The sequence below is a fragment of the Toxorhynchites rutilus genome, chromosome 3 (assembly GCF_029784135.1).
Source record: "Toxorhynchites rutilus septentrionalis strain SRP chromosome 3, ASM2978413v1, whole genome shotgun sequence".
Lineage (NCBI taxonomy): Eukaryota > Metazoa > Arthropoda > Insecta > Diptera > Culicidae > Toxorhynchites > Toxorhynchites rutilus.
In genome coordinates, this window is record NC_073746.1 from 169,935,187 (window position 1) to 169,959,755 (window position 24,569).

At 37.9% G+C, this 24,569-nt stretch overlaps 1 protein-coding gene across 4 annotated transcripts in view; it reads left to right on the forward strand.

Moving 5' to 3' along the window:
- The window catches only part of LOC129778186 (Krueppel homolog 1), a 70,229-nt gene that overhangs the window by 21,271 nt on the left and 24,389 nt on the right, over positions 1-24,569 (forward strand). The window contains exon 1 of one of the 4 annotated variants that reach the window (XM_055784929.1): positions 23,978-24,446. The exons of the other annotated variants lie outside the window; for them this stretch is intronic. Within the exon in view, the coding sequence (XP_055640904.1) occupies positions 24,287-24,446 (160 nt within the window). The 5' untranslated portion in view covers positions 23,978-24,286. Of the gene's footprint in view, positions 1-23,977; positions 24,447-24,569 lie in introns of those variants that run through there. 4 annotated transcript variants of the gene reach the window in all.

The following is a 24,569-nucleotide window of genomic DNA, read 5'->3' on the forward strand; positions in this document are numbered from 1 at the left end:
TCACCTGATTTGACGCCTCCTGACTTTTTTTATGGGGATATTTAAAATCCAAGGTATACACTGGTAAACCAAGGACCCTGGCTGCGCTGAAAGACAATATCCGACAAGAAATTGCTGTCATATCGGCCGAAACATTGGGCAAAGTGATGGAAAATGCCGAAAAAAGGGCACACTTTGCGGTCAAGGCCAGGGGCGGTCATTTACGAGATATCATAATCAAAAAGTAGTTAGAACAAATCTCCTTGGACCAAAATAAATGAATTTCTAAAAAATGTTTTTAAAATTCCACTTCTTTACTTTGCTATTGCAAAGACAAATCCTTCCACTTTAAATGGCCCACCCTGTATAAAAAATGGATTTCTGTCTGTCTGTCTATCTGATTCTTATGGACTCGAAAACTACTGAACCGATCGACATGAAAATTAACAAAAACAAATTTTGGCCGGAACGAAGTTTGCCGGGTCAGCTAGTTAACAATAAATGAAATATTTTACTGAAAAAAATCATTTTTGCACTATTTATGTTTTTTTTGAAAATGAAAGTGGAAATCCTTCATGTGTTACGTGATTGTTGAGAGGCCATTGCATCCGCCAAAAGTCACTGTTTGGTGCGCATTATGGTCTGGTGGAGTCATCGGGCCGTATTTCTTTGAAAATGAGGACGGCGAGACGGTAACTGTGAATGGTGAGCGCTATGGCCGCATGTTAACCGATTGTTTTTGCCACAAATTGAAGATATGGATATGGGTAACATGTGGTTTCAGCAGGACGGCGCCACGTGCCACACAACACGACCGAACATGGCCATATTGCGAACAAAATTTGAGGGACGCATAATTTCAAGTTTCGGTGATGCCAATTGGCCGTCCAGATCATGCGATTTGAACCCGCTAGACTTTTTTTTGTGGGGTTATGCAAAAGACCGTGTCTATGCCAACTCTCCGCAAACTCTTGAACATTTGAAAGACAACATTCGTGAAGTTATGACAGAGATACCGCCCCATATGTGCCGAAAAGTCATCGAAAATTACCTGTTCCGGATCAAGGTGTGCGAGGAAGCCCTAGGTTGACATTTGAATGATGTTGTATTTCACACATAATGGCATAAACCAAACTTTAATTTGAAATAAAAGTTTCATCGAAATTCGAATTCTAAGTGTGTTTTAGTTCAATTTACTTTCGGAATTTAAAGTTGGAAAACCCTGTACAACAAATACTGAATGCTAAAATCCAAAAGTAGCTAAGTGAAACCTTTTAAAAATGAGAATATTCTAGATTTGTGGTTTTCCTCATATTCGTCTTTCTCATACTTTCTTCTTTTCATGTTTCTTGCTAACCTTTTCTTCTTTTTGTATTTTCCTCCAGAAATATAGTCCGAAACAATGTTTTTAGATACAACTTTTTTTTGGCATCCACACTCACAAGGATAATATAAAAAGGTTTCCACCAATAGACCCAATGCGAAATCCGATCTATCAGATTAGCAAATGCGAAGATAGTAATATTTGTTTTATTCTTAAAGTCTGTTCGTTCCACATGGAAGTCCATTACCACCGAGATGGAGGATAGAAGGTGGGAAGGTTCACGGGTTTTGGTTGTGTCAAACTTTGACTGCATTAGTAGCCAGGAAGATAGGAAGTTCACATATCAGGCATACCAGTTAGTCAAAGGGTACAAAATTTATTGTGTCAACAAATAGCGTTCAAAATGGATATACAGAAACTAATAACATATTTGCAAAAAAATATTTTTCGCATTACATTCATCATTTGAAAGAAAGAACAGAACATGTCACGAACTCAAATGTTTTATTTTTTCTTCTATTTCTTCTTATATCAGATTTGGAATCTTATGTCTTTATTAGATTCTTGGATTTTAGAGAAGCTTCATGGAAGTTTATCGACTGTTCGCAATTGTAAAAAAAAGTTATTAGGGTGCTGAACACTTCATTTTTTTAAAACTTGAATGCAAGAGGAAAACTCAATATAGGCCATACGGAGTCAATCAAATTTATGTTTCGAGTGCATTTTACATGAATAAATCACATTAATTTGTACTTTTGGCTATTTTAATAGGAAAAGGATTCAAATAATATAATCCTAGCGTTGAGAATAATAAAAATTTAACAATTGACGAGAATTAAAATTGGCTTGTAATTAAGTTTAAAACACTGCAATACCACCCCACTAGTGAGGAATCACTATAGTTGGATGCAGCTCTACTTCAGATGAATAAATTCACCGTAAATATGAATATATTCATTATATAAGTTTGAGCTAGTGTAAAGGGTTGATGCGATTTCTATAAATCTCATCATATTTCTTCGCCCGAATATATCACTAGTCTATACCCACTATTAGTTTCATTTGCAAACAGTTGTTGATATTGGGTTGGGGAAAAAGAAATATCGTATATTGTCAATATATGGCAACACTTAAACATATCTTGTGTTGTACAGGGTTTTCCAACTTTAAATTCCGAAAGTAAATTGAAATAAAACACACTTAGAATTCGAATTTCGATGAAACTTTTATTTAAAATTAAAGTTTGGTTTATGCCATTATGTGTGAAATACAACATCTTTCAAATGTTCACCTAGGGCTTCCTCGCACACCTTGATCCGGAACAGGTAATTTTCGATGACTTTTCGGCACATATGGGGCGGTATCTCGGTCATAACTTCACGAATGTTGTCTTTCAAATGTTCAAGAGTTTGCGGAGAGTTGGCATAGACACGGTCTTTCGCAAAACCCCACAAAAAAAGTTTAGCGGGTTCAAATCACATGATCTGGACGGCCAATCGGTATCACCAAAACGCGAAATTATGCGTCCCTCAAATTTCGTTCGCAATATGGCCATGTTCGGTCGTGTTGTGTGGCACGTGGCACCGTCCTGCTGAAACCACATGTCATCCGTATCCATATCTTCAATTTGTGGCAAAAAAAAATCGGTTAACATGCGACCATATTGCTCACCATTCACAGTTACCGTCTCGCCGTCCTCATTTTCAAAGAAATACGGTCCGATGACTCCACCAGACCACAATGCGCACCAAACAGTGACTTTTGGCGGATGCAATGGCCTCTCAACAACCACGTGCCACAACAACCACTGAGCCCCATATACGGAAATTTTGGGTGTTCACATAGCCACCGAGCTCGAGATGTGCCTCATCGCTGAAGATAATTTGATGCGAAAATTCAGCATTTTGCTACTGTTGTTCGTTCACTCAATCGACGTATGCCCGACGCATTCCATGATCACCACGCTCTAATTTTTGTACCAGTTGGACTTTATATGGATGTAGGTGCAAGTCCAAATGCAAAATTCGCCACAATGATGTGTTTGACAAGCCCAATTGCTGAGCACGCCGTGGAATCGAAACATTCGGGTCATCCTCCACACTGGCAGCAACAGCAGCAATATTTTCGGCTGAACGCACATTACGATGATGCACAGGTTCCACAATATCCGCTACGGATCCAGTTTGTTCGAGTTTACGCACTACATTAGCGATTGTGTGCTCTGTAGGCCGTCCATGACGACCAAAATCCGTCCGTAATGCTCGATAAACATTTGCCGGTTTTTCATCATTTTTATAGTATAATTAAACAAAATTAACACGTTGTGCGATGCTAAAACGATCCATATTGTAAAATGGCAGACATTCATATATGACGATTTGGTTGACAGCTATGTCAAACGGTTGTCAACGCAGGGCTGTATACTTTCGGAAGCCCGAATTGGAAAACCCTGTACTTATCGCATCGGGTCATACTATACGGCTATTTGAAGACAACAATCTGTGCTACAAGTGTCGTTTTGACAGTGTTGTGATTGTCCTTTTCAGTCTCAAGATATAGCGCGTCAAAGATAGAGTCCACCAAGCAAGAAATTCGCTATATTTTACGTTTTTACTACCTGCGAGGTAAAACTGCAACGAAGACGGCCGAAAAAATTCGTGTAGTTTATGGACCCGATACTGTAACGATTCGCACAGCACAGTGTTGGTTTGATCGATTTCGTTCTAATGTAGTGGCTGTCGAATATAAATCCCGTACTGGTAGGCCAATCATCGTGGAAACCGATAAAATCGTTGAAATCATCCAAGTAGACCGGCATGTGAGCACTCGCTCGATTGGCCAGGCACTGGGTATAGACCATAAAACCGTTTGGAACCATTTGCAGAAGATTGGATTCCATAAAAAGCTGGATGTATGGGTGCCACACTAGTTGACGCAAAAAAATATTTTAAACCGAATCAACGCCTGCGATGTACGATGCACGATGCACTGCGGAAACGGAACGAACTCGACCCATTTTTGAATAAGATGGTGACTGGTGATGAAAAGTGGATCACGTACGACAACCTAAAGTGAAAAAAGTCGTGGTCGAAGCGCGGTGAGCCGGCCCAAACCATCGCCAAGCCCGGATTGACGGCCAGGAAGGTTTTGATGTGTGTTTGGTGGGATAGGAAGGGAATCATCCACTATGAGCTGCTCAACTATGGCCAGACCATCAACTCGGTTCTCTACTGTGAGCAGCTTGACCGTTTGAAGCAGGCGATTGACCAGAAGCGGCCAGAAATGATCAATAGGAATGGTGTTGTTTTCCACCAGGACAACGCTCGGCCTCACACATCTCTGATGACCCGCCAGAAGCTACGGGAGCTCGGATGGGATATCCTATTGCACCCACCGTTTAGTCCGGATCTGGCTCCAAGTGATTATCATCTCTTCCGGTCCATGCAAAACGCTCTTGGTGATACTAAGTTGGCCTCAAAAGAGGCTTACGAAAACTGGCTGTCTGAGTTTTTTTGCAAATAATAAGGGGGGGATAATGAAGTTGACTTCTAGATGACAACAAGTTTGCGTACAAAACGGCGCATATTTGACTTAAATTGGATAATTTTAAGTATGTTAAATAAAGCGTAAAATTTCGATCAGAAATACGACATTTCTTTTTCCCCAACCCTATATAACATATGATTGGATAAAGTATTTAGTATAATTCCTCGATGTAGTGGCTGAGAGCAGACAAACGACCACAAAGGGTTAAATGTGCATGCGTATTAGAGTGCCAATGGATGTATGGGGAAAAACTGACCTTCAAATTTTCAAACGGGGCTTGATGAAAAATATTAATTCCCATGAAAAACTACCCTATGCAAAATATCAGCTCAATCGGACTGTATTTACTAGTGTCGCACAGCCGTCAAAGTTTGAGTTTTTTTGAAAATTGGAAAATTGCCCAAGGAAAAGGAAATCTTCTTGGATGGCACTAACGTTCCAGTGGAACTTTTGCCTTCTCAAAGTAGCATCACTTGCGTAAATTTTGTTAATAGTACATGGTTGAGATTTTTATGCCGAATAACACGCTTTGAATGTACTCTGGAGTGGCAAGCTCTAGAATACGCGTGACCACAGTGCAAGCCGAAAGAATTTTCATTGACGAAAAATCTTCCGGCTAGAACGGGAATCGAACCCGGGCACTCGATAGTGTGGGACGCTAACCATTTGGCCACAGGAGCACACTGGAAAAGGAAATCATATTTCGGACACTTTGTTTTTATATGTTGAAATGCTTCATGCACTGATGATATAACTTTAAATTTAATATCACAATTGCTTGTTTAGAGTGATCCCTTGGTTTCACTATCACTTCATTTGAGAATAACATTTGAATTATTAGATAGTAGGAAAAAATTCAACAGCACCACTCATTATCGTTTGTGTTTGACGTTTGTTTTGCACGTAGAGTTTACCCGTTCATAAATATTTAAATTTCTCCCGTGTTTCATCAGTTCTCATCATCGTTAACAGTTCACTATGATTGCTTGGTAAGTGTTTCGCAGTTGACTATAAAATATAATCAAGTGTAATGTAATTTTCGTCCATAAAATTACAAAATAAAGTGTCCGAAATTTGATTTAGTGTCTGAAGTTTGATTCTTATTCGCTTCATTTCAAAATCATTTTATTCGATGATTTTTCCATGTTTTCAATCAAAAAGGTACCAAAGTAGAAAGCTTAAAAGCATATTGAACTAATTTATTAAAAATATCTGCCAAATAATATTTGTGCATAAAGTTTAGAACTGTTTTCTGCATCATATGCCTTAAGCGTCCGAAATATGATTCGGAACGGTATCGATTTTTCATACGGGACTACCTGCGAAATGTTGATTTGTACGATAAAATATCCTATGTAAAATATTAGCTCATTTGGACTTCATTTACTATTGTCGCAGATGTCATTTAAGTTTTCTGAACATCGAAATATCACCCAAGGAGTTTCCAAAAAAAAAAAATTATGCCAAATGTCTGAGAATCGCTAGAAAAGTCTTGTTATGATCTTCATCGATCTTTGACGTTTCGTAGAACAGAAATCTGTTTTGAAAGTGGAAGTTAGGATTCCACATAGGTAGCCTTCATTCGGTGTAGTGATTCAACGATAGCCTCCCAGCTGGCGCTGTTGAAAGCGATCTTGATATCGATCATTATCACACAGCATAATATTAATCTCTCCTCTGCTTCTGTTTGGATGATTGCCAAGTTTTTTTGGTTGTGCAATCGGGATAACGTATATTCGCAATCCATTCATTGAGCTATTCCATCGAGAATGAATATCTCTAATAATTTCCCGAGTGTAGCCAGAAGAAATGTGGGTCGGTAGGAAGCTGGATCTCCCGGTGGTTATCCTGGCTGCGACAACAAAACCAACTTTTAGATCTTCAGCTAAGTGGACTTAGTCCCATTTCTGCAGCATCGTTTCAAACATATCAGGGAACGCTGGGATCGCCACTTTCAAAGCTATATTGGGGATACCATAGGGATCTGGCGATTTTTTAGTTTTCAAACTTTTTGCCCCTGCTACTAGTTCCTCATTTTTGGAGTCTTGCACGCATTCGAGTACTTCCTCACCATATGGTGTAGTTGGCTCTTGATCTCTTAAGAGCCTTTCCACGATATCCTTCAATGTTTCTGAATTCATTTCTACTGATGCTGTTGGATTTCTGTTCTTAGCCATCACGATGTGGTATGCGTTCTCCCGGGGATAAGCTTCTGCGGTTTGGCACAGCTCTTCATTGACTTGATCATTTTTATCTAACGCTATAGATTTCTAAACCCCATTGACAATCTTTTGTGTAGCCAAATGCATTTGTATGTTTCAATCTTCTAACGAAAGAAGAATATTAAAAATCAATTTTTATTCCCAATAGTGATTATGAATACCTACGTTATTCAAAATAACATGTGTGATTACTAGTGCTAGTGATACAGATGAAACGAGGACGATTATTCTAATTCGTTTGTGGAATTTTCTCAACAAACGGAACAAATAATCAGCACAGAGAAATTTATGGCAGCTAGGATTAACGCTCAACACACGAAAAAAAATCTAACCAGCGCAATTTCGGTGAAATCAACCGAAATTCTAATGAGTCACCTCGTTTCCATGATATTCCACTTCCAAAATGTGTTATCGCGCCAGGAACACACATTGTGTTTACCAACTGATTTTGACGGCCGAATTCTCCACACGCGGCTAAGTAGAATTGAGGCACGGCACAACATTTCGGCTGGTTTCGGGGCGCGCGTGAAGTTGTTTTGTTATTTTCGTTGTCCATTATCACACATCGCGAGCCGCTGCTTCTCCGAGAACCCATATATTTGACCATCATCATCCTATCAGTTTCGGCGCTCGTTTTCGCGACTCTAATTGGGGCAGGTTGGCTCAGCTCCGCGTGATGACCTCCAAATGTTGTTGCGATTGTTGACTAACAAATGAATGGCGATTTGTTTTTTTTTCGAGTGTTGTGTGTGGTATTATCTATATATACCCGTATATACCCGTAGGTGTTTCTCATCCAGCATCAATGCAATCGATCATATACTTATAATAGGGTTATTTTTTTTGTGGCGCGATAACGCTAACCTGAAAGTCATGTTCAGGGTTGATCGAAAATAGCTATATAATCATTCGGAATTAGCGGAAATGCCACGGATCAGATAAAAATTCCTTTGAAGAATGTCTAGTATATTTTGGGATCTGGCGATCTTAGCATGGAAAATGTCACTTGATGACACATGCACCATATCTCAGTTATTTTCAATCTAATTACCAATTTTTATTCACGCTGTTCATCTTCTGATCGCGCACGATCGCGATCCATGTCTTAGGAAATGTTCGTTTTTCATTTTTTTTTTTCAAACGGTAAAACTAGGCTATGTTCCGTAAAGAAGTAGAGTTAGTATTCCATATGGGTAGAAGATCTATTTATATAAAAATGGATTTCTGTCTGTCTGTCTGTCTGGAACTACTGAACCGATCAACATGAAAATTGGTATGTAGGGGTTTTTGGGGCCGGGGAAGGTTTTCGTGATAGTTTGAGACCCCTCCCCCTCTCTAAGGGGGGGCTGCCATACAAATTAAACACAAAATTCTACATTACTCGGGAATTAATCAAGCAAATGAAACGAAATTTGGCATATTCAGGTATTAGGGTGCAATAAATATTTCTATGGTGCTTAGATACTCCTCCCCCCTCTCTTAGGGGGGGCTGCCATACAAATGAAACACAATTTTCTGCATAATTCGAAAACTAATCAAGCAAATGGAGCCAAATTTGTCATGCGAATGTTTTGAGGGACACGAAATGTCTCCATGGTGAATAGACACTCCTCCTTTCTCTCTTGAAGGGGGGGGGGGTGGACTGCCATGCAAATTTCTGCATAATTCAAGAACCTTTCTAAGGGGGGGGGGGTGTACCGCCATAGAAATGAAACACATTTCTGAATTACTCAAGAATTAATTAAGCAAACGAAACCAAATTTGGCATGTGGAGGTTTTAGGATGCAATAAATGTTCATCTGGTGGTGTGGTTAGACACTCCTCCCGCTCTCTAAGCGTGGGCTGTCATACAAATGAAACACAAATTTCTGCATAACTCGAGAACTAATCAAGCACAATTTGGAATGTGAGGGTTTTTGGGTATGAGAAATGTTTCCATGATGGTATGACACCCCTCCAAACATGACAATTGAAAATTTTCGGAAAACTTTGAAGGAAAAAGGGAAAATTCGGATTATGAAATTCCCGTATGTTCTACAATTACATAGTGACACGTGCTGTTAGTCCATTTGATGTTTGTGCTAGCGAAATTGATCTTTGTTCGTAACTGGAAATGTATTTTAATGTGATGAAACGCACTCCTATCTCCTATATCTTCTTTTATCTATACCAAAAAAGGATCGCCGGATGTGTTGATAAGAACAGAACTCGAGGAAGGAATTGTCCGATTTAGGACTGTCTTTATTCTACCATATTTTCTGTATAAAACATTTATTCCATGTAACGGAAAAAGATGTTATTTGCAAGTGGTTGAAAAATCTTGAACGAGAATTGTGTCTGAAAATAATCTTATATTATAATGATGAGTTTTGTTAGAAATAATAGAAATTTTATAGTAAAAGGTAAATTCAACGGGGTCGATTAAAAGATCAATCAATGAACAGTTCGGCGATTGGACCCATGAACTTGCTCATAGTAAGAAAACGTGAATGTTTGAAGGTATTGATAACAAAAAACAAATTTTGGGCGGGACGAAGTTTACCGGGTCAGCTAGTAATATATAAATGTAATCAGTGGTAGTTCGTTGGTTGAACAAACTGTACTTAATGGTTCGAAAGAAAATTCCAGTAACGTCTTATGTCTCCATTTGATTGAGAATAACATCGGTTGACAATTTTCTGGCAAGGGGATTTTCGTAGTCACATTGGTAGCGCGTTCGCTTAGTAAGCGATCGATCATGAGTTCAAAACTCATGGCCCTCATTGACCATCTTTGTGTTGTTACAAAATAACTACGTCCACGCAACAATCATCAGCGACGGAGATCGATCCATGGTCGAATGATGATCGATTCATCCATACAACTGCTCTGCTCTGCAAGAAGCATCGGGCTGCTGTTCTATTAATAACACAACAATTATCATTACAACCAAAGATGCCAATCTTCCTGATTTTTCAGGATTTCACAGACTTTTTGGCACGCTCCCTGATATCCTGACAAACACTCGATTATGCCTGATTTTACTGAAATGATCCTGATTTTTCCTGATTTCTGTACTTTTTACTTCATTAGAATACAAATTACCCGTAATGAATACACTGGGATTCCGGCCAAAATTTTGCTGGTTGGGAATGAGAACTATCCTAGCAGCTTACATAAAATAAGCTATTTGGTCAGCACTTGTATAATGCTTACTCTTTGTTCGGTTATTATCTATCTTCCTATTTCGAAGCGATTCGCGTCATCAGAGGTATATTGTCAACATTAATTAAATCTTGAAGCTGGCGTGAAATAAAGATGCTTTATCAGATTAGAATGCCCGAAAGCAGTTTTAAATCGTTTTAATTTCGAATTGTTTTATGAATGTTCTCTTGTCTCTTACTTTACCATTAGCCTATATATTTTCTGATAATATCACAAAAACTTGTCATTATAATATAAAATCATTATCAGATACCATTTTTTGTTCTTACTATTCACAATTTTCGATAAAAACGAGTTCCTCTATTATGTATAATATAATACCTGTTCGATACGGAAAAGAAAGATTTTATTTAGAATTTTTTACTTCAAAAATGCGTTTATTGCGTATTGAACACGGAGCGCAATAACGTCAACGCTAATTGAATAAATGAACATTTAAAAAAGTGTTGCGAGATATTTTCTCTCACTGCTTATCTTGCCTGTAATGCTGACATTTTTGAATTAAGAAGTGAGAGAAAAAAAAATCACAACACTATCTTTGGCAGATTTTATATGTATAACGCAAACAAAAATGTTGCACGAACTTTTCGGACAACCTAATATTAATTCTTCTGATTTATCCTGATTTTTATTTTCATTTTTCCTGATTTTGAAAAATTATAGTTGGCAACTCTGATCACAACTGTCTCCGCTGTCCAGTGGTCTAACTGAATAATGGAAAAACAGAGGGAATACTCTTACGCCGAAAAATGGCAACTGTGTAATGTGCTATTTATAGATATTATAAACATGTGATGTGTACACAATTAAAATTCAGCTCTATTACAGCTAAAATGGCAATGAGCCTAAATAAACAAACGGGGTTTGGCGAAGACTGTATAAATAAAAAATAATAATGAAGATTCCGTTATAATTAATATCCCCCATAGATAGGTACAAATTAGTCAAATGAAGTTCTATGTAACGAACTGTTTCTATATAAATATATATAGATAATCTGTGTGTACGATCAATTTCGAAGACTAGTAAATAAATAAATAAATAAAATAATATATATATTGAGCAGAAATCGGTTATTTAAGGAGGTATTCCAGTAAGAAATAAAAAAATGCTTGTATAAGATAGGCTTAAGAATTGAGTGTGATGAATGTGAGTGAGAACATTGTCAACATATCCTTATATCCCTTCCTTTTCCTGAAGAAAATATGCCACCCTTCTAAACTCGAGTAGACCTGGAGTCAGTGCTGAAAATATTCACGTTCACGACATTCAAATTCAGCGAATTGCTGCCTTCCTTGTATTGATAACCTACTGCTCAAGCGAGAGTAAATATATATATGAAACAACACTGTCAATGAACCCCAGTGGAACGAACATCAACATCAGCTTGCCATTAAGTTCATTTTTCATTCGCACCTTCCTTTTCGTCTTGGTATTCGTAAGGTCGAAAAAGAAGATCATTGCGTGTTAGTGAAAATCAAAGCATAAAATTCAACGTCACCAATTGAGAGTAAAATCGATTAATGGTAAAGGATGGCAATCCATCACATAAAATTCTTGTTTTTGGCGAGTTCGGCAATAGAATGTATAGAATAACCCTTCCTACGTTTTATGAATCAACTCACGATTGCCCGGAAATGACATACACCATCATTTATATGTGCAATGGGTGACACGGTTTCAATAAAAATTCACTGCAAGCGATGAAGATCAACTTAACGTTCGTGATAATCACCTGAAATTATTGACAGTAATGAATGCAGGCTTTTCGAAATTCGTTCATGCTGTTTTCGATCAATATACCAGACAAAGCTCATGCGTCCCGACTCTTGTGTTATACTCATTATAACAGATATGGTGTTGAGTTTCAACAGAAGAGAATTCATCCGATACTGGGAAAAATCGAATTCCTTCATTCGTGAATAAATTTTGATAATTTGTGGCACTGCCTGGAGTAATCGGTTTTCTACATCATTAACATTAGAATTAAGGAAAAATGTTCATATATACTAGTAACAATACAGTGAGGAGTTTGGCTCCTTTAAACTTATATAACTGAGCCTTAAACGATTAAAAAAAAGTTTCTTCATACTTCTGCAGTTCGGACATTCATGAACATTCCCTAGAGAGGCTTTTCAAGAATCCCATTATTTAATGTCGCATGAACCAACAGCTTGATATTTTTTTCCGTTTAGTTCTTGTTGTATTTTCAGAAGATAAATAAACAAATAATGAATTGATGGATAGTAATGCTAGCGTTCAAATCATAAGGGCTCAACTGACATTTCAGATATTTTTGAACTATATTACTCCGTTTATCTTAACACTAAACCTACCACGAGGGATCAAATAACCCATTTTAAACTTTTAGTCAAAATTTTTCGTGCAAATTACATTGTCACAACATCATTTGCCTACACTACTTTTCCTAAAACATACATCGAATGTATTTTTCAATGTTCACTTCTCTTTTGTTATTTTTTTACTGAGAAATATATGTAATCTGCCCTAACTATCGCAACGGGTCAATTGACCCTTGCAAATATTTATATGATATCAGAAAGATTTGTATATGTGGTTGTGATACAAAAACATTGCATTACACATTTTTTGCTATTGCTTTATATATTTTGTTGTATTTGTGAATGAATAGTGAATGATCAGAATTGATTGTATTGCTGACTATCCAAGCAAGCTAACAGTAACCATTCCAAGGCACAGTTCTATTTTGCGTGTCAAAAATTGTAATTTCAATATTTTGCTGATAATTGTTATCACAAAATGTCGAAATATACAGGAGAAATATGGTATGCCACATTTCTCAAAAAAACTATATAAATCGTGTCATTGTTCGCTAACTATTTATAAAGGGTCACTTGACCCGCTGTGGTAGGAATAGGTATACATGAAACATCGGTTGGTTTAGTGTTAATAATTCGGACTATTCTCCAAAATCAGAAAACAGTCTTGCATTTTCGAGAGTTGTCACTCTAATCATTTTATTTGAATTCTTCGATACAAAACAAACATCTTAATTATAGTACTTCGGTTCATAATTCTATCCCCTAGATGAGTAATAATAAAAGTGGAAGTTGTCTTTATTTACAGCATGTGTTTACAAATCATCCAATCAGAAGAAATGAATGGTAAACACGAACACGCCAGTCGCGAGCCGCTGGCTTAAACACAAATAAAGAAAAACGTAATTGCATAATGCTGCGTGGGAGAGAACATAATTGCATAAGGGTGGGTTTAGACCAGTGATATATTCATGTGAAGAAATATGATGAGATTTATAGAAATCGCATCAACCGTTTACACTAGCGTGAACTTCTATAATGAATATATTCATATTTTCGGTGAGTTTATTCACCTAAAGTAGAACTGCATTCAATTTTAGTGATTTCTCACCAGTGAGAAATTCACAAGCGTTTACATATGCTGAATTTATTCAAGTTAAGTGTATCATATTTATTCTCACCCGTCTACACCTATTTTCACGTGAATAAATCCATCTATAGCTATAGATCTCGCTAATGTAAACCCGCCATAAGGCACTGAGGGTTCTATGAAATTCAATGCGCTGGGACCTTTCGTACGATGCAATACGAATAGTAGAGCGGTTAGAGAGGTTTAATTTGGTTGATTGGAACAATCCAGTTTATTATGTACTTTTTGAATAAAATTATGAATAACATCTTAAAAACCACTAACTTTTAAGTTTTCCATTTCCGAAATGTTACTAAAATCCATTAACCCTCTACCGCCCGAGTTTTTTATTTGTCTAGAAAAACCTACTCCACTTTTATCTCGAATTTCCGACTTTCAACATAAAATACTCCTAGCAGAGAGCTGCCAGCATAAACACAATGTGTATGTGTGACAGATGAAAATATCCTAAAGACGTTCTAGTGGGGGTGAACATTGAAAATAATGTCTGAATAATTTGAAAAGAGAATCCGCGAAGCCCGTCTAAAGGCGGGCTTGGGTTGTAGAGGGTTAAATTGGAAGTTTCACTGCTGTGTCCTGTATAGAATTTTCTCATTTTTCAAATGGAACCAACAGAATTATCCTACGTACTGTACTTTTTGAAGTAGAGCCAGTTTAGGCCAACAGAGCCCAAAATAGAGAAAAAGCTCGATAATTCTGTTATTGTTGAAATTCGAACATATGCGTAGAAGGATTCGAATTACACAAATTACAACGCTTATTTTATACGAGTTCATTCAAAAGGCAAAACATCAGGATCAAAGCACAATACTTAAATGAACTTATTTCGGCTGTCGTGCTTTGTTTTTCTCATTTTCTAAAGTTTTCCGTGTTCAATCTGTGCTGTATCAACGTTTGAACAGACACTTCAAATCATGACAGCTAGGTACTGTGATACAAACTCGAATTCGTACGCCAACAGGCAGTTCTCTTTTCACTTTTTTTTCTGAAAGTCGAAAACAAGCTTTCGAACCATTCTATTTAGATGAAGTCAGAGTATCATATGAGAGTGAATGTATGAATGTAGCGAATGTATGAAAACTCACTCAAACTCATATTCGTATATTCGGAATGTCAATTCGATTCAGAAAATGTTGATCAATTCCAGAATTCAATGTTTAGAATGATAATTCATGTTCATTGCATCTGCATTTAGTTGTTTCGGGAGGCTAGCCGCTTCTTGGTGTATTAAGGAAGAATACTTATCCATTTATCCATCAAATGTTTTTTAAGATAGTTTTTGTAAGAAAACTGATGGTTTTTAACTTTTCTGTCCAGATACTCCCATAGTTTTCCAATGGAATTGATGTCGGATTATTGTGGTGGAGTAACAATAACTTTTGAGCAATTGTAAAGTAACCAAGTGCGAACATTATGTGCCTTGTGCTTTTTTTATCCCATTTTTTTAATTTTAGGCTCATGAGCATATTAGCTGTAACAGAGCCGAATTTTAATCGTGTACATGTCACATGTTTATCATATATATAATTAGCACAGTACACAGTTGCCATTTTTCGGCGTAAGAGTATTCCTCCTATACCATTGCATATGGTACATTACATTTCACAGTAGCCATTTAGGCGTAAGTGTATTCGTTCTGTTCTTCCATTGTCCAGTTAGACCGGACAGCGGAGATAGTTTATATGATCATTGTTGTAATAACTCAACAATAGAATAGCAGCCCGATGTTTTTTTGCAGAGCAGAGCAGGTGTATGGATGAATCGATCTTATTTCGACCGTAGATCGTTCTCCATCGCAGATAACTGTTGCGTGGACGTAGTTTTTCTGTAACAACCAAAAGATGGTCAATGAGGGCCCTGAGTTTTGAACTCACGATCGATCGCTTACTAAGCGAACGCGCAATCAATGTGACTACGGAGACCCCGTGCCTTGTGCTTTGGGTAATTGTTTTGATAAAATTTGAATCGTTGATTCAATCTCGCTTTGGTTAAAATTTTCCTTCGGATTGTTCAAGTAAGTATGCTGACCCATTACACCGTTGATGAAGACCAAATTGCCAATACATTTAGTAAACATGCATCCCCATACCATTCCTCCACCACCACAATGTTGAACCGTTGTTCTCAGGTTTCTACACTTGGTTCATCGTTTGGCTTTTTCCATACAAAACGACGACCATCGGAGTCATAGATGTTAAATTTAGCTTCATCTACAAAAATACCATGTTGGTGTGATCTCATGCAGTTTTGAGAAATCGAAACTGAGTTACTGATTGTTCTTGTAGATAAACAGGTTTTTCCTCGTTACTCGGGAACTCAAATTATACTTCCTCAGCTCATTACAATCCGTTCGGTTCAATTTGGTTTTCATCGATGGTGCAATGGATCTGAAGGCTTACTTAAACATCTTGAATAAAAATATAAGTGTCAACAAAATGGGGTCGAATGAAGGGTTTAAATTTTACCAAGACAATGCACACCCAAAGCACAAGGCAAGTAAAATTTTACTCAGGGCTATTTTACAATTGTTCAAAAGTTGTTGATACTCCACCACAATCTCCCGACATCCTTCCTATTGAATAACTATGGGAGTGTCTGGGCAGAAAAGAGAGAAACCATCAGATCTCTAACAAAAACGATCTTCAAAACCGTTTGAAGAATGAATATATAAATATCCTCTACGAATGCCCCAGAAAGCTTGTAGATAGCTTTCCGAAATAGCTAAGTTGCAATGAACAGGCTCTTCTGAACATTGAATCCTGAAATTGACTAACTTTTCCGCAATCGAATTGACATTTCGAAAATAAGTTTGAGTGAATTTTCATACATTCGCTAATTCATAATCATTTTTTGAAAAATAACAACTTTCTTTCTGGATACAGATGTGAAATAAAATGCTTCGAAAGCTTGTTTTCGACATTCAAAAGAAGTGAACAGAGTTCTACAAAGCGGTACGAATTCGGGTTTGTATCACTGTACACTGCGTTTCATAACTCTATAGAACCACTTCATTTTCAAGAGTTTCCAGAGATATGAAAGAAGTCAGTTGAATTGAAGTATACAGTGTAGGATATAATAACTATCTTCATTTATAAGACTGGCCATTTCAACTTTATTGTCGTGTCCTGGGGCGAAACATTCAAGAAAAAAAATTCCAGTGTTTCATAACTATAGAACCAGATGGAAAAACTCATACTTCTTTACAAAATTAACGTCATTTTCACATGAATTACAATAAGTTTCTAAATCGTAAGTCATATTTAGTTCTCAATCAGCTCAAATAACCCATTCGGGGTGGTTTCGACTAAGTTGCGCTTGTAGTGTATATCTCGTTCTACGCAGAGGATACTGCTTGTTGAGGCTCTTTAAATCACTCATACTGCTTGTAAGCTGCATCTACTATTCGTACGATCACTACTCATAAGTTCTTGATAAGGTTTTGGTCTGGCAAACAGGCTGACCAGTTACGAATCTGAAGCCCCTATTCATTAAACCATGCCATGACTTTCTTTTTTTTATGAATTGATGCCAAATTACCCAATTTTCACGGTGTTTATGAGGCAAACACAGAAGTAGATGATTCTGAATTGCACTTCTGACTGTACATCCGTATTGATGAGAAGCTATCTGAACCAGGCCTTTTTTAAATTATCTTCCACAGACCATCATACTGCCGCCTGCAAAGTTACGAGTTGAAAGAATACATGAAGCTTTCCGCAAGTCCTTCCAGTATGAAGAAATTCTATTCAAGTTAAATTTCTTTTCTTCAGAGAAGTTCTCCTGGAATAGTGATACCCATGCTATTAGCTTTCATATTAGTTTTTGAACCCGCAGCTTTGAAGATGGGATTTTTATGGTTTGGGGAGAATTTTGTCGAAAAGGCCTGGTTTAGATAGCTTACCATCAACACGAATGAACAGTCAGAAGTGTAACGTAGTACTTCAGAATCATTTACTTCTATTGTTGCATCAAATACAATGTAATAAAAAATTGGGTAATTTGACATCAATTTATAAAATCCGGAAAGTCATGGCATGGTTTAATGAATAGGGGCTTCAGATTCTGGACTGGTCAGCTTGTTTACCAAATCAAAACCCTATCAAGAACTCATGAGGAGTGATCGTACGAATAGTAGATGCAGCTTACAAGCAGTATGAGTGATTTCAAGAGCTTAAACGAGCAGCATCCTCTGCGTAGAACAAGATACACACTACAACATGGCGTAGCTTGGTCGAAACCACCCCGAATGGGTTATTTGAACTGATTGAGAACTAAAGATGACCTACGAATTAGAAACTTATTGTAATACATGTGAAATTGACGTTGATTTTGTAAAGGAGTGAGAGTTTTACTATCTGGTTCTATAGTTATGAAACACTGGGATTTTAGCTTTTTGATTTATCGCGCCAGGACACAACAATAAAGTTCAAATGGCCAGTCTTATGAAGATAGTTATCATATCCTACACTATATAGTTCAATACAACTGACTTCTCACATATATCTAGAAATTCAGAAAAATAGAGTGGTTCTATAGTTATGAAACGCAGTGTATAACTGTGATAGGTCACTCTTGGCAAGTGGGCTTCCATGTTTGATAGCCTGTTGAAATTCTATTTGTTGTTCGACGTATTTGGGACTACCGTTTCCACAAGCATGTTTTTTTATTATTTGGAAGAATCATTAGATGCCAGAAAACTCTCGACATTGTCGAAGATTGATAATCCCCTACAATAACGATCCGGTACGAATCCGAAATGAGCAAATGAAGTTGTTGAAATGTTGCGGAATGAGAGAATTATAACGTCGGTTGCGAGCAGAGATGCCAACCTTCCTGATTTTTCTGGATTTCCCAGACTTTTAAGCGCGCTCCCTGATATCCTGACGAACACTCAATTCATCCTGATTTTTCTGAAATGATCCAGATTTTTCCTGATTTTTATACTTTTTAAATTATTCGTAATAAATATACTGGTTTCCATGTCAAAGTTTTCTGTCATTATAGTTCTCCGTTCGCACTTGTATATATCTTATATCATGTTAAATTCTCTAGCTGTATTTTTTTTATCTCTATCCTCAATTGTTTCGTGGCTTTCAAAACAGTGCTAGAAAATTTCATTAAGCCAGACGAATTTATGAAATTACAACGAGAGTAAGTTTTCGTACTCCGAAAAAGTTCCAGTGTCGATTATTGATAAAAAAATATATCGAGATGACACTAGATCTCGACGTTTCATGCAATTTTAAGACATTTGGCATAAAAAAAATAAATAAATCGAAAACCCTGATTTCCCTTAATCCCCCCTTGGGTGATTTTTCAATTATTAAAAAACTCAAACTTTGACCGCTTTGCGCCATTCCCCCTTGAGTCCGATTGAGCTGATATTTGGTATAAGGTGTTTTTCGAGATGGTAAACATTTTGTATAGGGTAACTTTTTGAAATTTTTGGGACGATTTTTCCCATACATTCATTGGCACCCTAATGTAGATGTATTCCCAGAGTTATTAATGTAGGAACACGTTTCGGAGTGTAAAATTAATCAAGGGAAAATTTTTAAATCCACAGTCAATATAAAAAGATTTTATTAGATTTGTTCATCTGATTCAAAGTAGAATCAACTTCATTTCCACTTATGCGAGGATTTATACCATGCTTATTAATTCTTTTACATATCCGGTCTTCGCCAGAAGAAGGATATACTCTGTTTCTGGTGGAATTCGGAATGGATTCTGTATTATGAGCTACTACCAAGCACAAGTATGGCTCGCAGCAGTTTTCGACGAGGAAGCAAACATGTTCTGGGAGGATAGAATATTTAAGCTGCGTGAAAGATGGCGAAAGATTGTGAATCAGAACTATGGATATAAAATAAAATTATAATGCTTTGATGGAAAATTATATTTTTGTTTTCCCAAAAATCGGCATTAACTTTTCGAACAACCTATTATGAGCTATCCTGATTTATCCTGATTTTTATTTTTATTTCTTCCTGATTTTAAAAAATTATAGTTGGCAACCCTGGTTGCGAGTTAAGTTGGATTTAAATCTCGCCGACGTATACTGTCTACTTTTGAAACTTATCTGAAATAATCATGCTCGAGATTTTTGCAATTATCCCGCCCTACTGGCATGTTATTCAAAGAGGCTTATTAAAGAGATGTAATTGAAAATTTGTCGCTTCACTAAAGATCAATTACGTATGCAGGTCTAATTTCGGATAGCGATGAAAAAAAAAACTACAAAATATAATACAATGGAACAGATTTTCCTTAAAACCTACGTTTATCAAATCTTCTACATGCAACAACGCCCCGCCAAGCGGCCTTACGGCAATTGGCCGAAATCTTAGTAACGGCCGATGAAAAAATGGATGTCGGCATGATCTTCAGCTCTTTCGAGGCCTTGGCAATCAGCAATTAGAGTAAATCCTCCGTTCGAGATTCGCTCAAATAATCTATCAAAAGCTCTATCGGTCGCAACTGGGGAACGTTCGGCGATCTTTGGTACAAAGTTTATCTTCAGCCGGTCAATCTCTTCCAGAGATCTTTTGGTAAACTGGGCCGAGTCCGGGTCTGGCCAGAAAATCACATTTTCCTTCGTGTGATACTTCTTGATGAAGACCCCAACTTCGTACTGTATATCTTCCCGATCATCGTAAACCTCGACTGATGCTTTGGCATAGAAATTTATCAATTTGATCAGGTACTTCTTCAGTGTTTGGCCGGTTGCTCCGAAGTACCGGCCCAAAGTGTGGAACTATGAGACCATCTTGTCATCTTGATTTCTCGGAACCAGGTTTTCGTTCCACTCTTCATTGCCATCTACAACTTGTCTATTCTTAATACGTTACGTTATACGTTAGTGACTGTGGTATGATCGCACCGAGTGAGTTCCGAGCTAGAGATCACCTGCGTCTCTGTACAGTTGTCTCTGTCATGAAGTATTCCGGCGGAATCGTCAGATAATTCAATAGCTCAGAAGGATGCACTTGTATGCTGAAATGTTTGTCCGATATTCGATTTGTGCTCAATGTTATCTGACAACGCAGCTACTGCTGTTTTTTTATTAAATCGTTTATTTTTACAGGCTCAGTTACATAAGTTTAAAGGAGCAAAACTCCTGTCTGTATTGTTACAAGTATATATACACATTTTTCATTAATTCTAATGTTAATAAAGTAGAGAACCGATTACTCGCGGTTTGCTCGATATTAGAAGGGTGACATATTTTCTTCAGGAAAAGAAAGGGATATAAGGATATGATGACAATATTCAAACTCACATTCACACTCACATTCATCACACTCAATTCTTAAGCTTATCTTATATCTAATATGTTATTATTCTATTGTTAGTAAGAAGGGATTTGATTTCTCGCAAAGGAAAAGGAAAAGGAGAGTATAGGATATAAGAACAATCACACACGAAGATCGATAACTTTTAGGAAGACATACATTTGGGACATGTAATCATGGTCTAACCGAGTCAACACATCTCTCACCGGCACATTGAGCTGCCTTCCTCTGGCCCTAAGAGAGTTTTCTAAATTCGATCTGGCAACAAGATACACCCCGCACGCAACAACAACGCAACAACGTGTTCGATGTCGTGGTAACCTTGGCCACAATCACAAATATTGCTATCGGCAAGATTAAAACGAAAGAGTAGCGCGTCTAACAAACAGTGATTGAACATGAGTCCCGACTCAAGTCCAGACTTTTGAACCATGGTTTGAGGCTAACTTTAGGGATAATCGAGTGAAGCCACCGGCCCAATTCATCTTCGTTCCACTTACGTTGCCAGTTAGCGATGGTATTTTTACGAACTAAAGAATAAAATTCGTTGAAGGCGATTTTACGCTGATAAATATCGCCTTCAATTGCACCTACCTTTGCTAATGAGTCAGCCCTCTCATTACCCGGAATTGAGCAATGTGAAGGGACCCAGACAAAGGTAATGATATAACAGCGTCTTGTTAAAACACTCAAAATTTTTCGTATTCTCTCAAGGAAGTACGGCGAGTGCTTTTCTGGCCTCACTGAACGGATCGCTTCGATAAAGCTAAGACTATCCGTTACAATGTAATAGTGTTCAACAGGTCGTAAGGGGACGCTCTCCTGCGCCCAGTGTATTGCTGCCAATTCAGCAATATACACTGAGCAAGGATTCTGAAGACTGTGGGAGGAGCTAAAAAATTCGTTGAACACTCCAAATCCTGTGGACTCATTCATAGAGGACCCATCAGTGAACTACATATTATCACAATTGACACGCCCAAACTTTGCTTCGAAGATCGTAGGAACGATCCCCGATCGATGATAATCTGGAATTCCATGGATATCCTGCTTTAAAGGGTGTGTTACATCAAATTGAATCACGGAAAAAACGCTGTAGAAATTTAATTTTTAGGAATTATATCTTCAGCTTTCGCTTATAATCAGATAAGAGTGTATAGATCACGTTGGCCATGCTTCACTGTCAATTTTTCGTAAATTTGGAAAAATGTCGTCGAACGAAAAAGAGCGTTTTAAATTACTTAAAATTACACATCAAATATAATATCTCGGTTTCAACAATTAAATTGATGCAAATCGTAGTATTTTTATTCAATATTGGACCCTTAAAAAAATTTGTCCAATCAAATTATCCATTTTGATCTTGTAAACAAATGCTAAAAAACAATGAGAATCAACATAAATATAGAAAAATTAATCAATAACCATCGGTTGAAATCTATCCTGAAGTGCACATAGACAACTAATGAACAATCTTCAATTTGGTTAACCCGACAATCGTGCTGAGTTAGAGGCTGAGTCGACTCTCCTTCCGAGTTCCGATTCTAACATCTCTTTGAGACGATTATCTATATTTAAAACTAATCTCCGCCAATAAAGTAATTCCAGCTTTCGCGATTGGGTCGGTCTAATGGGGTGTTGATGAATACAATGAATTGATGAAACCAAGACAAACTTGTATTTCAGCAAACTACTTTTATGTCAGTTATAGGTCGTTTAAGATGATCCGCAGCATCAACCCATTGTACAACCCATTGAGGTTCTGATAAATGCCACATTGATCTACCCGACACCAGCATCTCATTTGGGTTAAGCCTCAACAGAGTTCCACTGCGAATGATCAGTCAACATATTTTTGACCTTATCAGATTAAATTTCGCATATGATTAGCGAAAAATTTGCAACTCAGCACAAGACTGGCGAACGGGTAGGAAACCAGCAAAAAGTAAAAAAACAGAGTAAAGAGTAGCTGAACCAGTTGGTCGCGCGTGTCGGTGATTAGAGTCAATTCCAAAATAGCGAACAAAGGAACAACAGAAATCGACAACCTCTGGCAAGCGGCGTGTGATAGAATTCACCCCGAAGCCCCCAAGAAGAACAAGAAGCTCGAAACACGCGCGCAACTTGGTCATCCTTGCCACCCAATCTCTCTCAGCATGCCCCCAGCAAGTGCCATCCAAACGCCAAGCGTAAATGTACCTACATTGGTCTAAGCTAAGTCGTTCGTTTCTAGTGTGTGGCGATTCAATCGAGAAGACATTAATGTTGTTCGAATGAGCGGCGGAAGATGATGCTGAAGGGGCGTCGTTAACGACGACGAACCACGGCGGGGACGATGGTTACAAGAGGGGCACTAATCCTGACCTAACGCAAAAATGAATAAACTGAGTGTGTTTTTGTTTTTTTTGCGCTGTGGAAATGGAAGTATGTTTCAAAGTGTTTGGAATAGGCGCGAAGGTAAACACAAAATCGGACACGGGGACAGAGGCGCACCAATACAGAGAGAAGAGTTGTTTTTCGGAGTTGCCCTCCCTATTTCCACCCACCGTGGGTGGGTGGGTGTTGGTGAGGTGAAGAGAAGAGAAGTAGGAAATGAGTTTAGGGCTAAGAAGATTTGGATGAGTGAGTGCGTGTGATGTTTCGTTCGAACATTATTCGGTGGGAATCTGTGTGGAGGAGAACCGTTACGTATCTTTTTCTTTGTGTCGGCAGTCAACACGCACTGTGCGTATCGATCCACAACTACAATCATGAAGTGCGTGGAGAGCGGAATAAACGCACGCGCGCGAATACGCACCGCGATCAAGCTTTTTCGATGTTTTTCTCGCTATATACACATAGGTATATACTCACGGTGTGAGACATCGCGGCGCATATCGTTGTATAGGTAGGTGCTCGAGTTCGCTGACGCTCGGAACACTCGGTCGCAAGTGGTGGATCGCGAACGCCGTCAGTTTCTTGTAGAACTTCGTACGGTGCTAACGCAAAACTCGGATCAAATAACGGTAGCAAAACGCGCCTTCGGGAAACGTTGAAATTTCGGGAAAAGACCCACTCCCACCAATTGATGTCTTCCGGAAGTTTGGTGGGTGGAGTGGGTGGTTGCCCTGAGCAGCAGCAACAAAGAACTGTGTCCCCAGTGCGAACGTGATACGGTATGAAGGGGATGAAAAATTTATCTGGAGAGAAGAGTGTTCTAGTTACTGAAAAAATAAATCCCAACAATATTTTTGATAGCAATGTTTAGTGATAAATTTATTAAGTGAATGAAAAGTCTGAACCAGAGTGTGAATAGCAAAGTACGATATCAATCAAACATAAATAACTACAGCTTGAGCCGAGAAATGGATTTATGGAACAAACAAGACTGGATTAAGGATATTCTTTCAAAGTCAGGAACCGAGATCAAGGAAGTGCCTGCCGAAGGTAATTTCCATCTGTTGACGGATTGGTGGCGGATCATTCGCCTTAATCCCGGGGCATATTTTCACTGTGTTATCAGCAACACGCGCCGAGTTGTTTTTTTTTTAATTATTGTACGCAAACCGG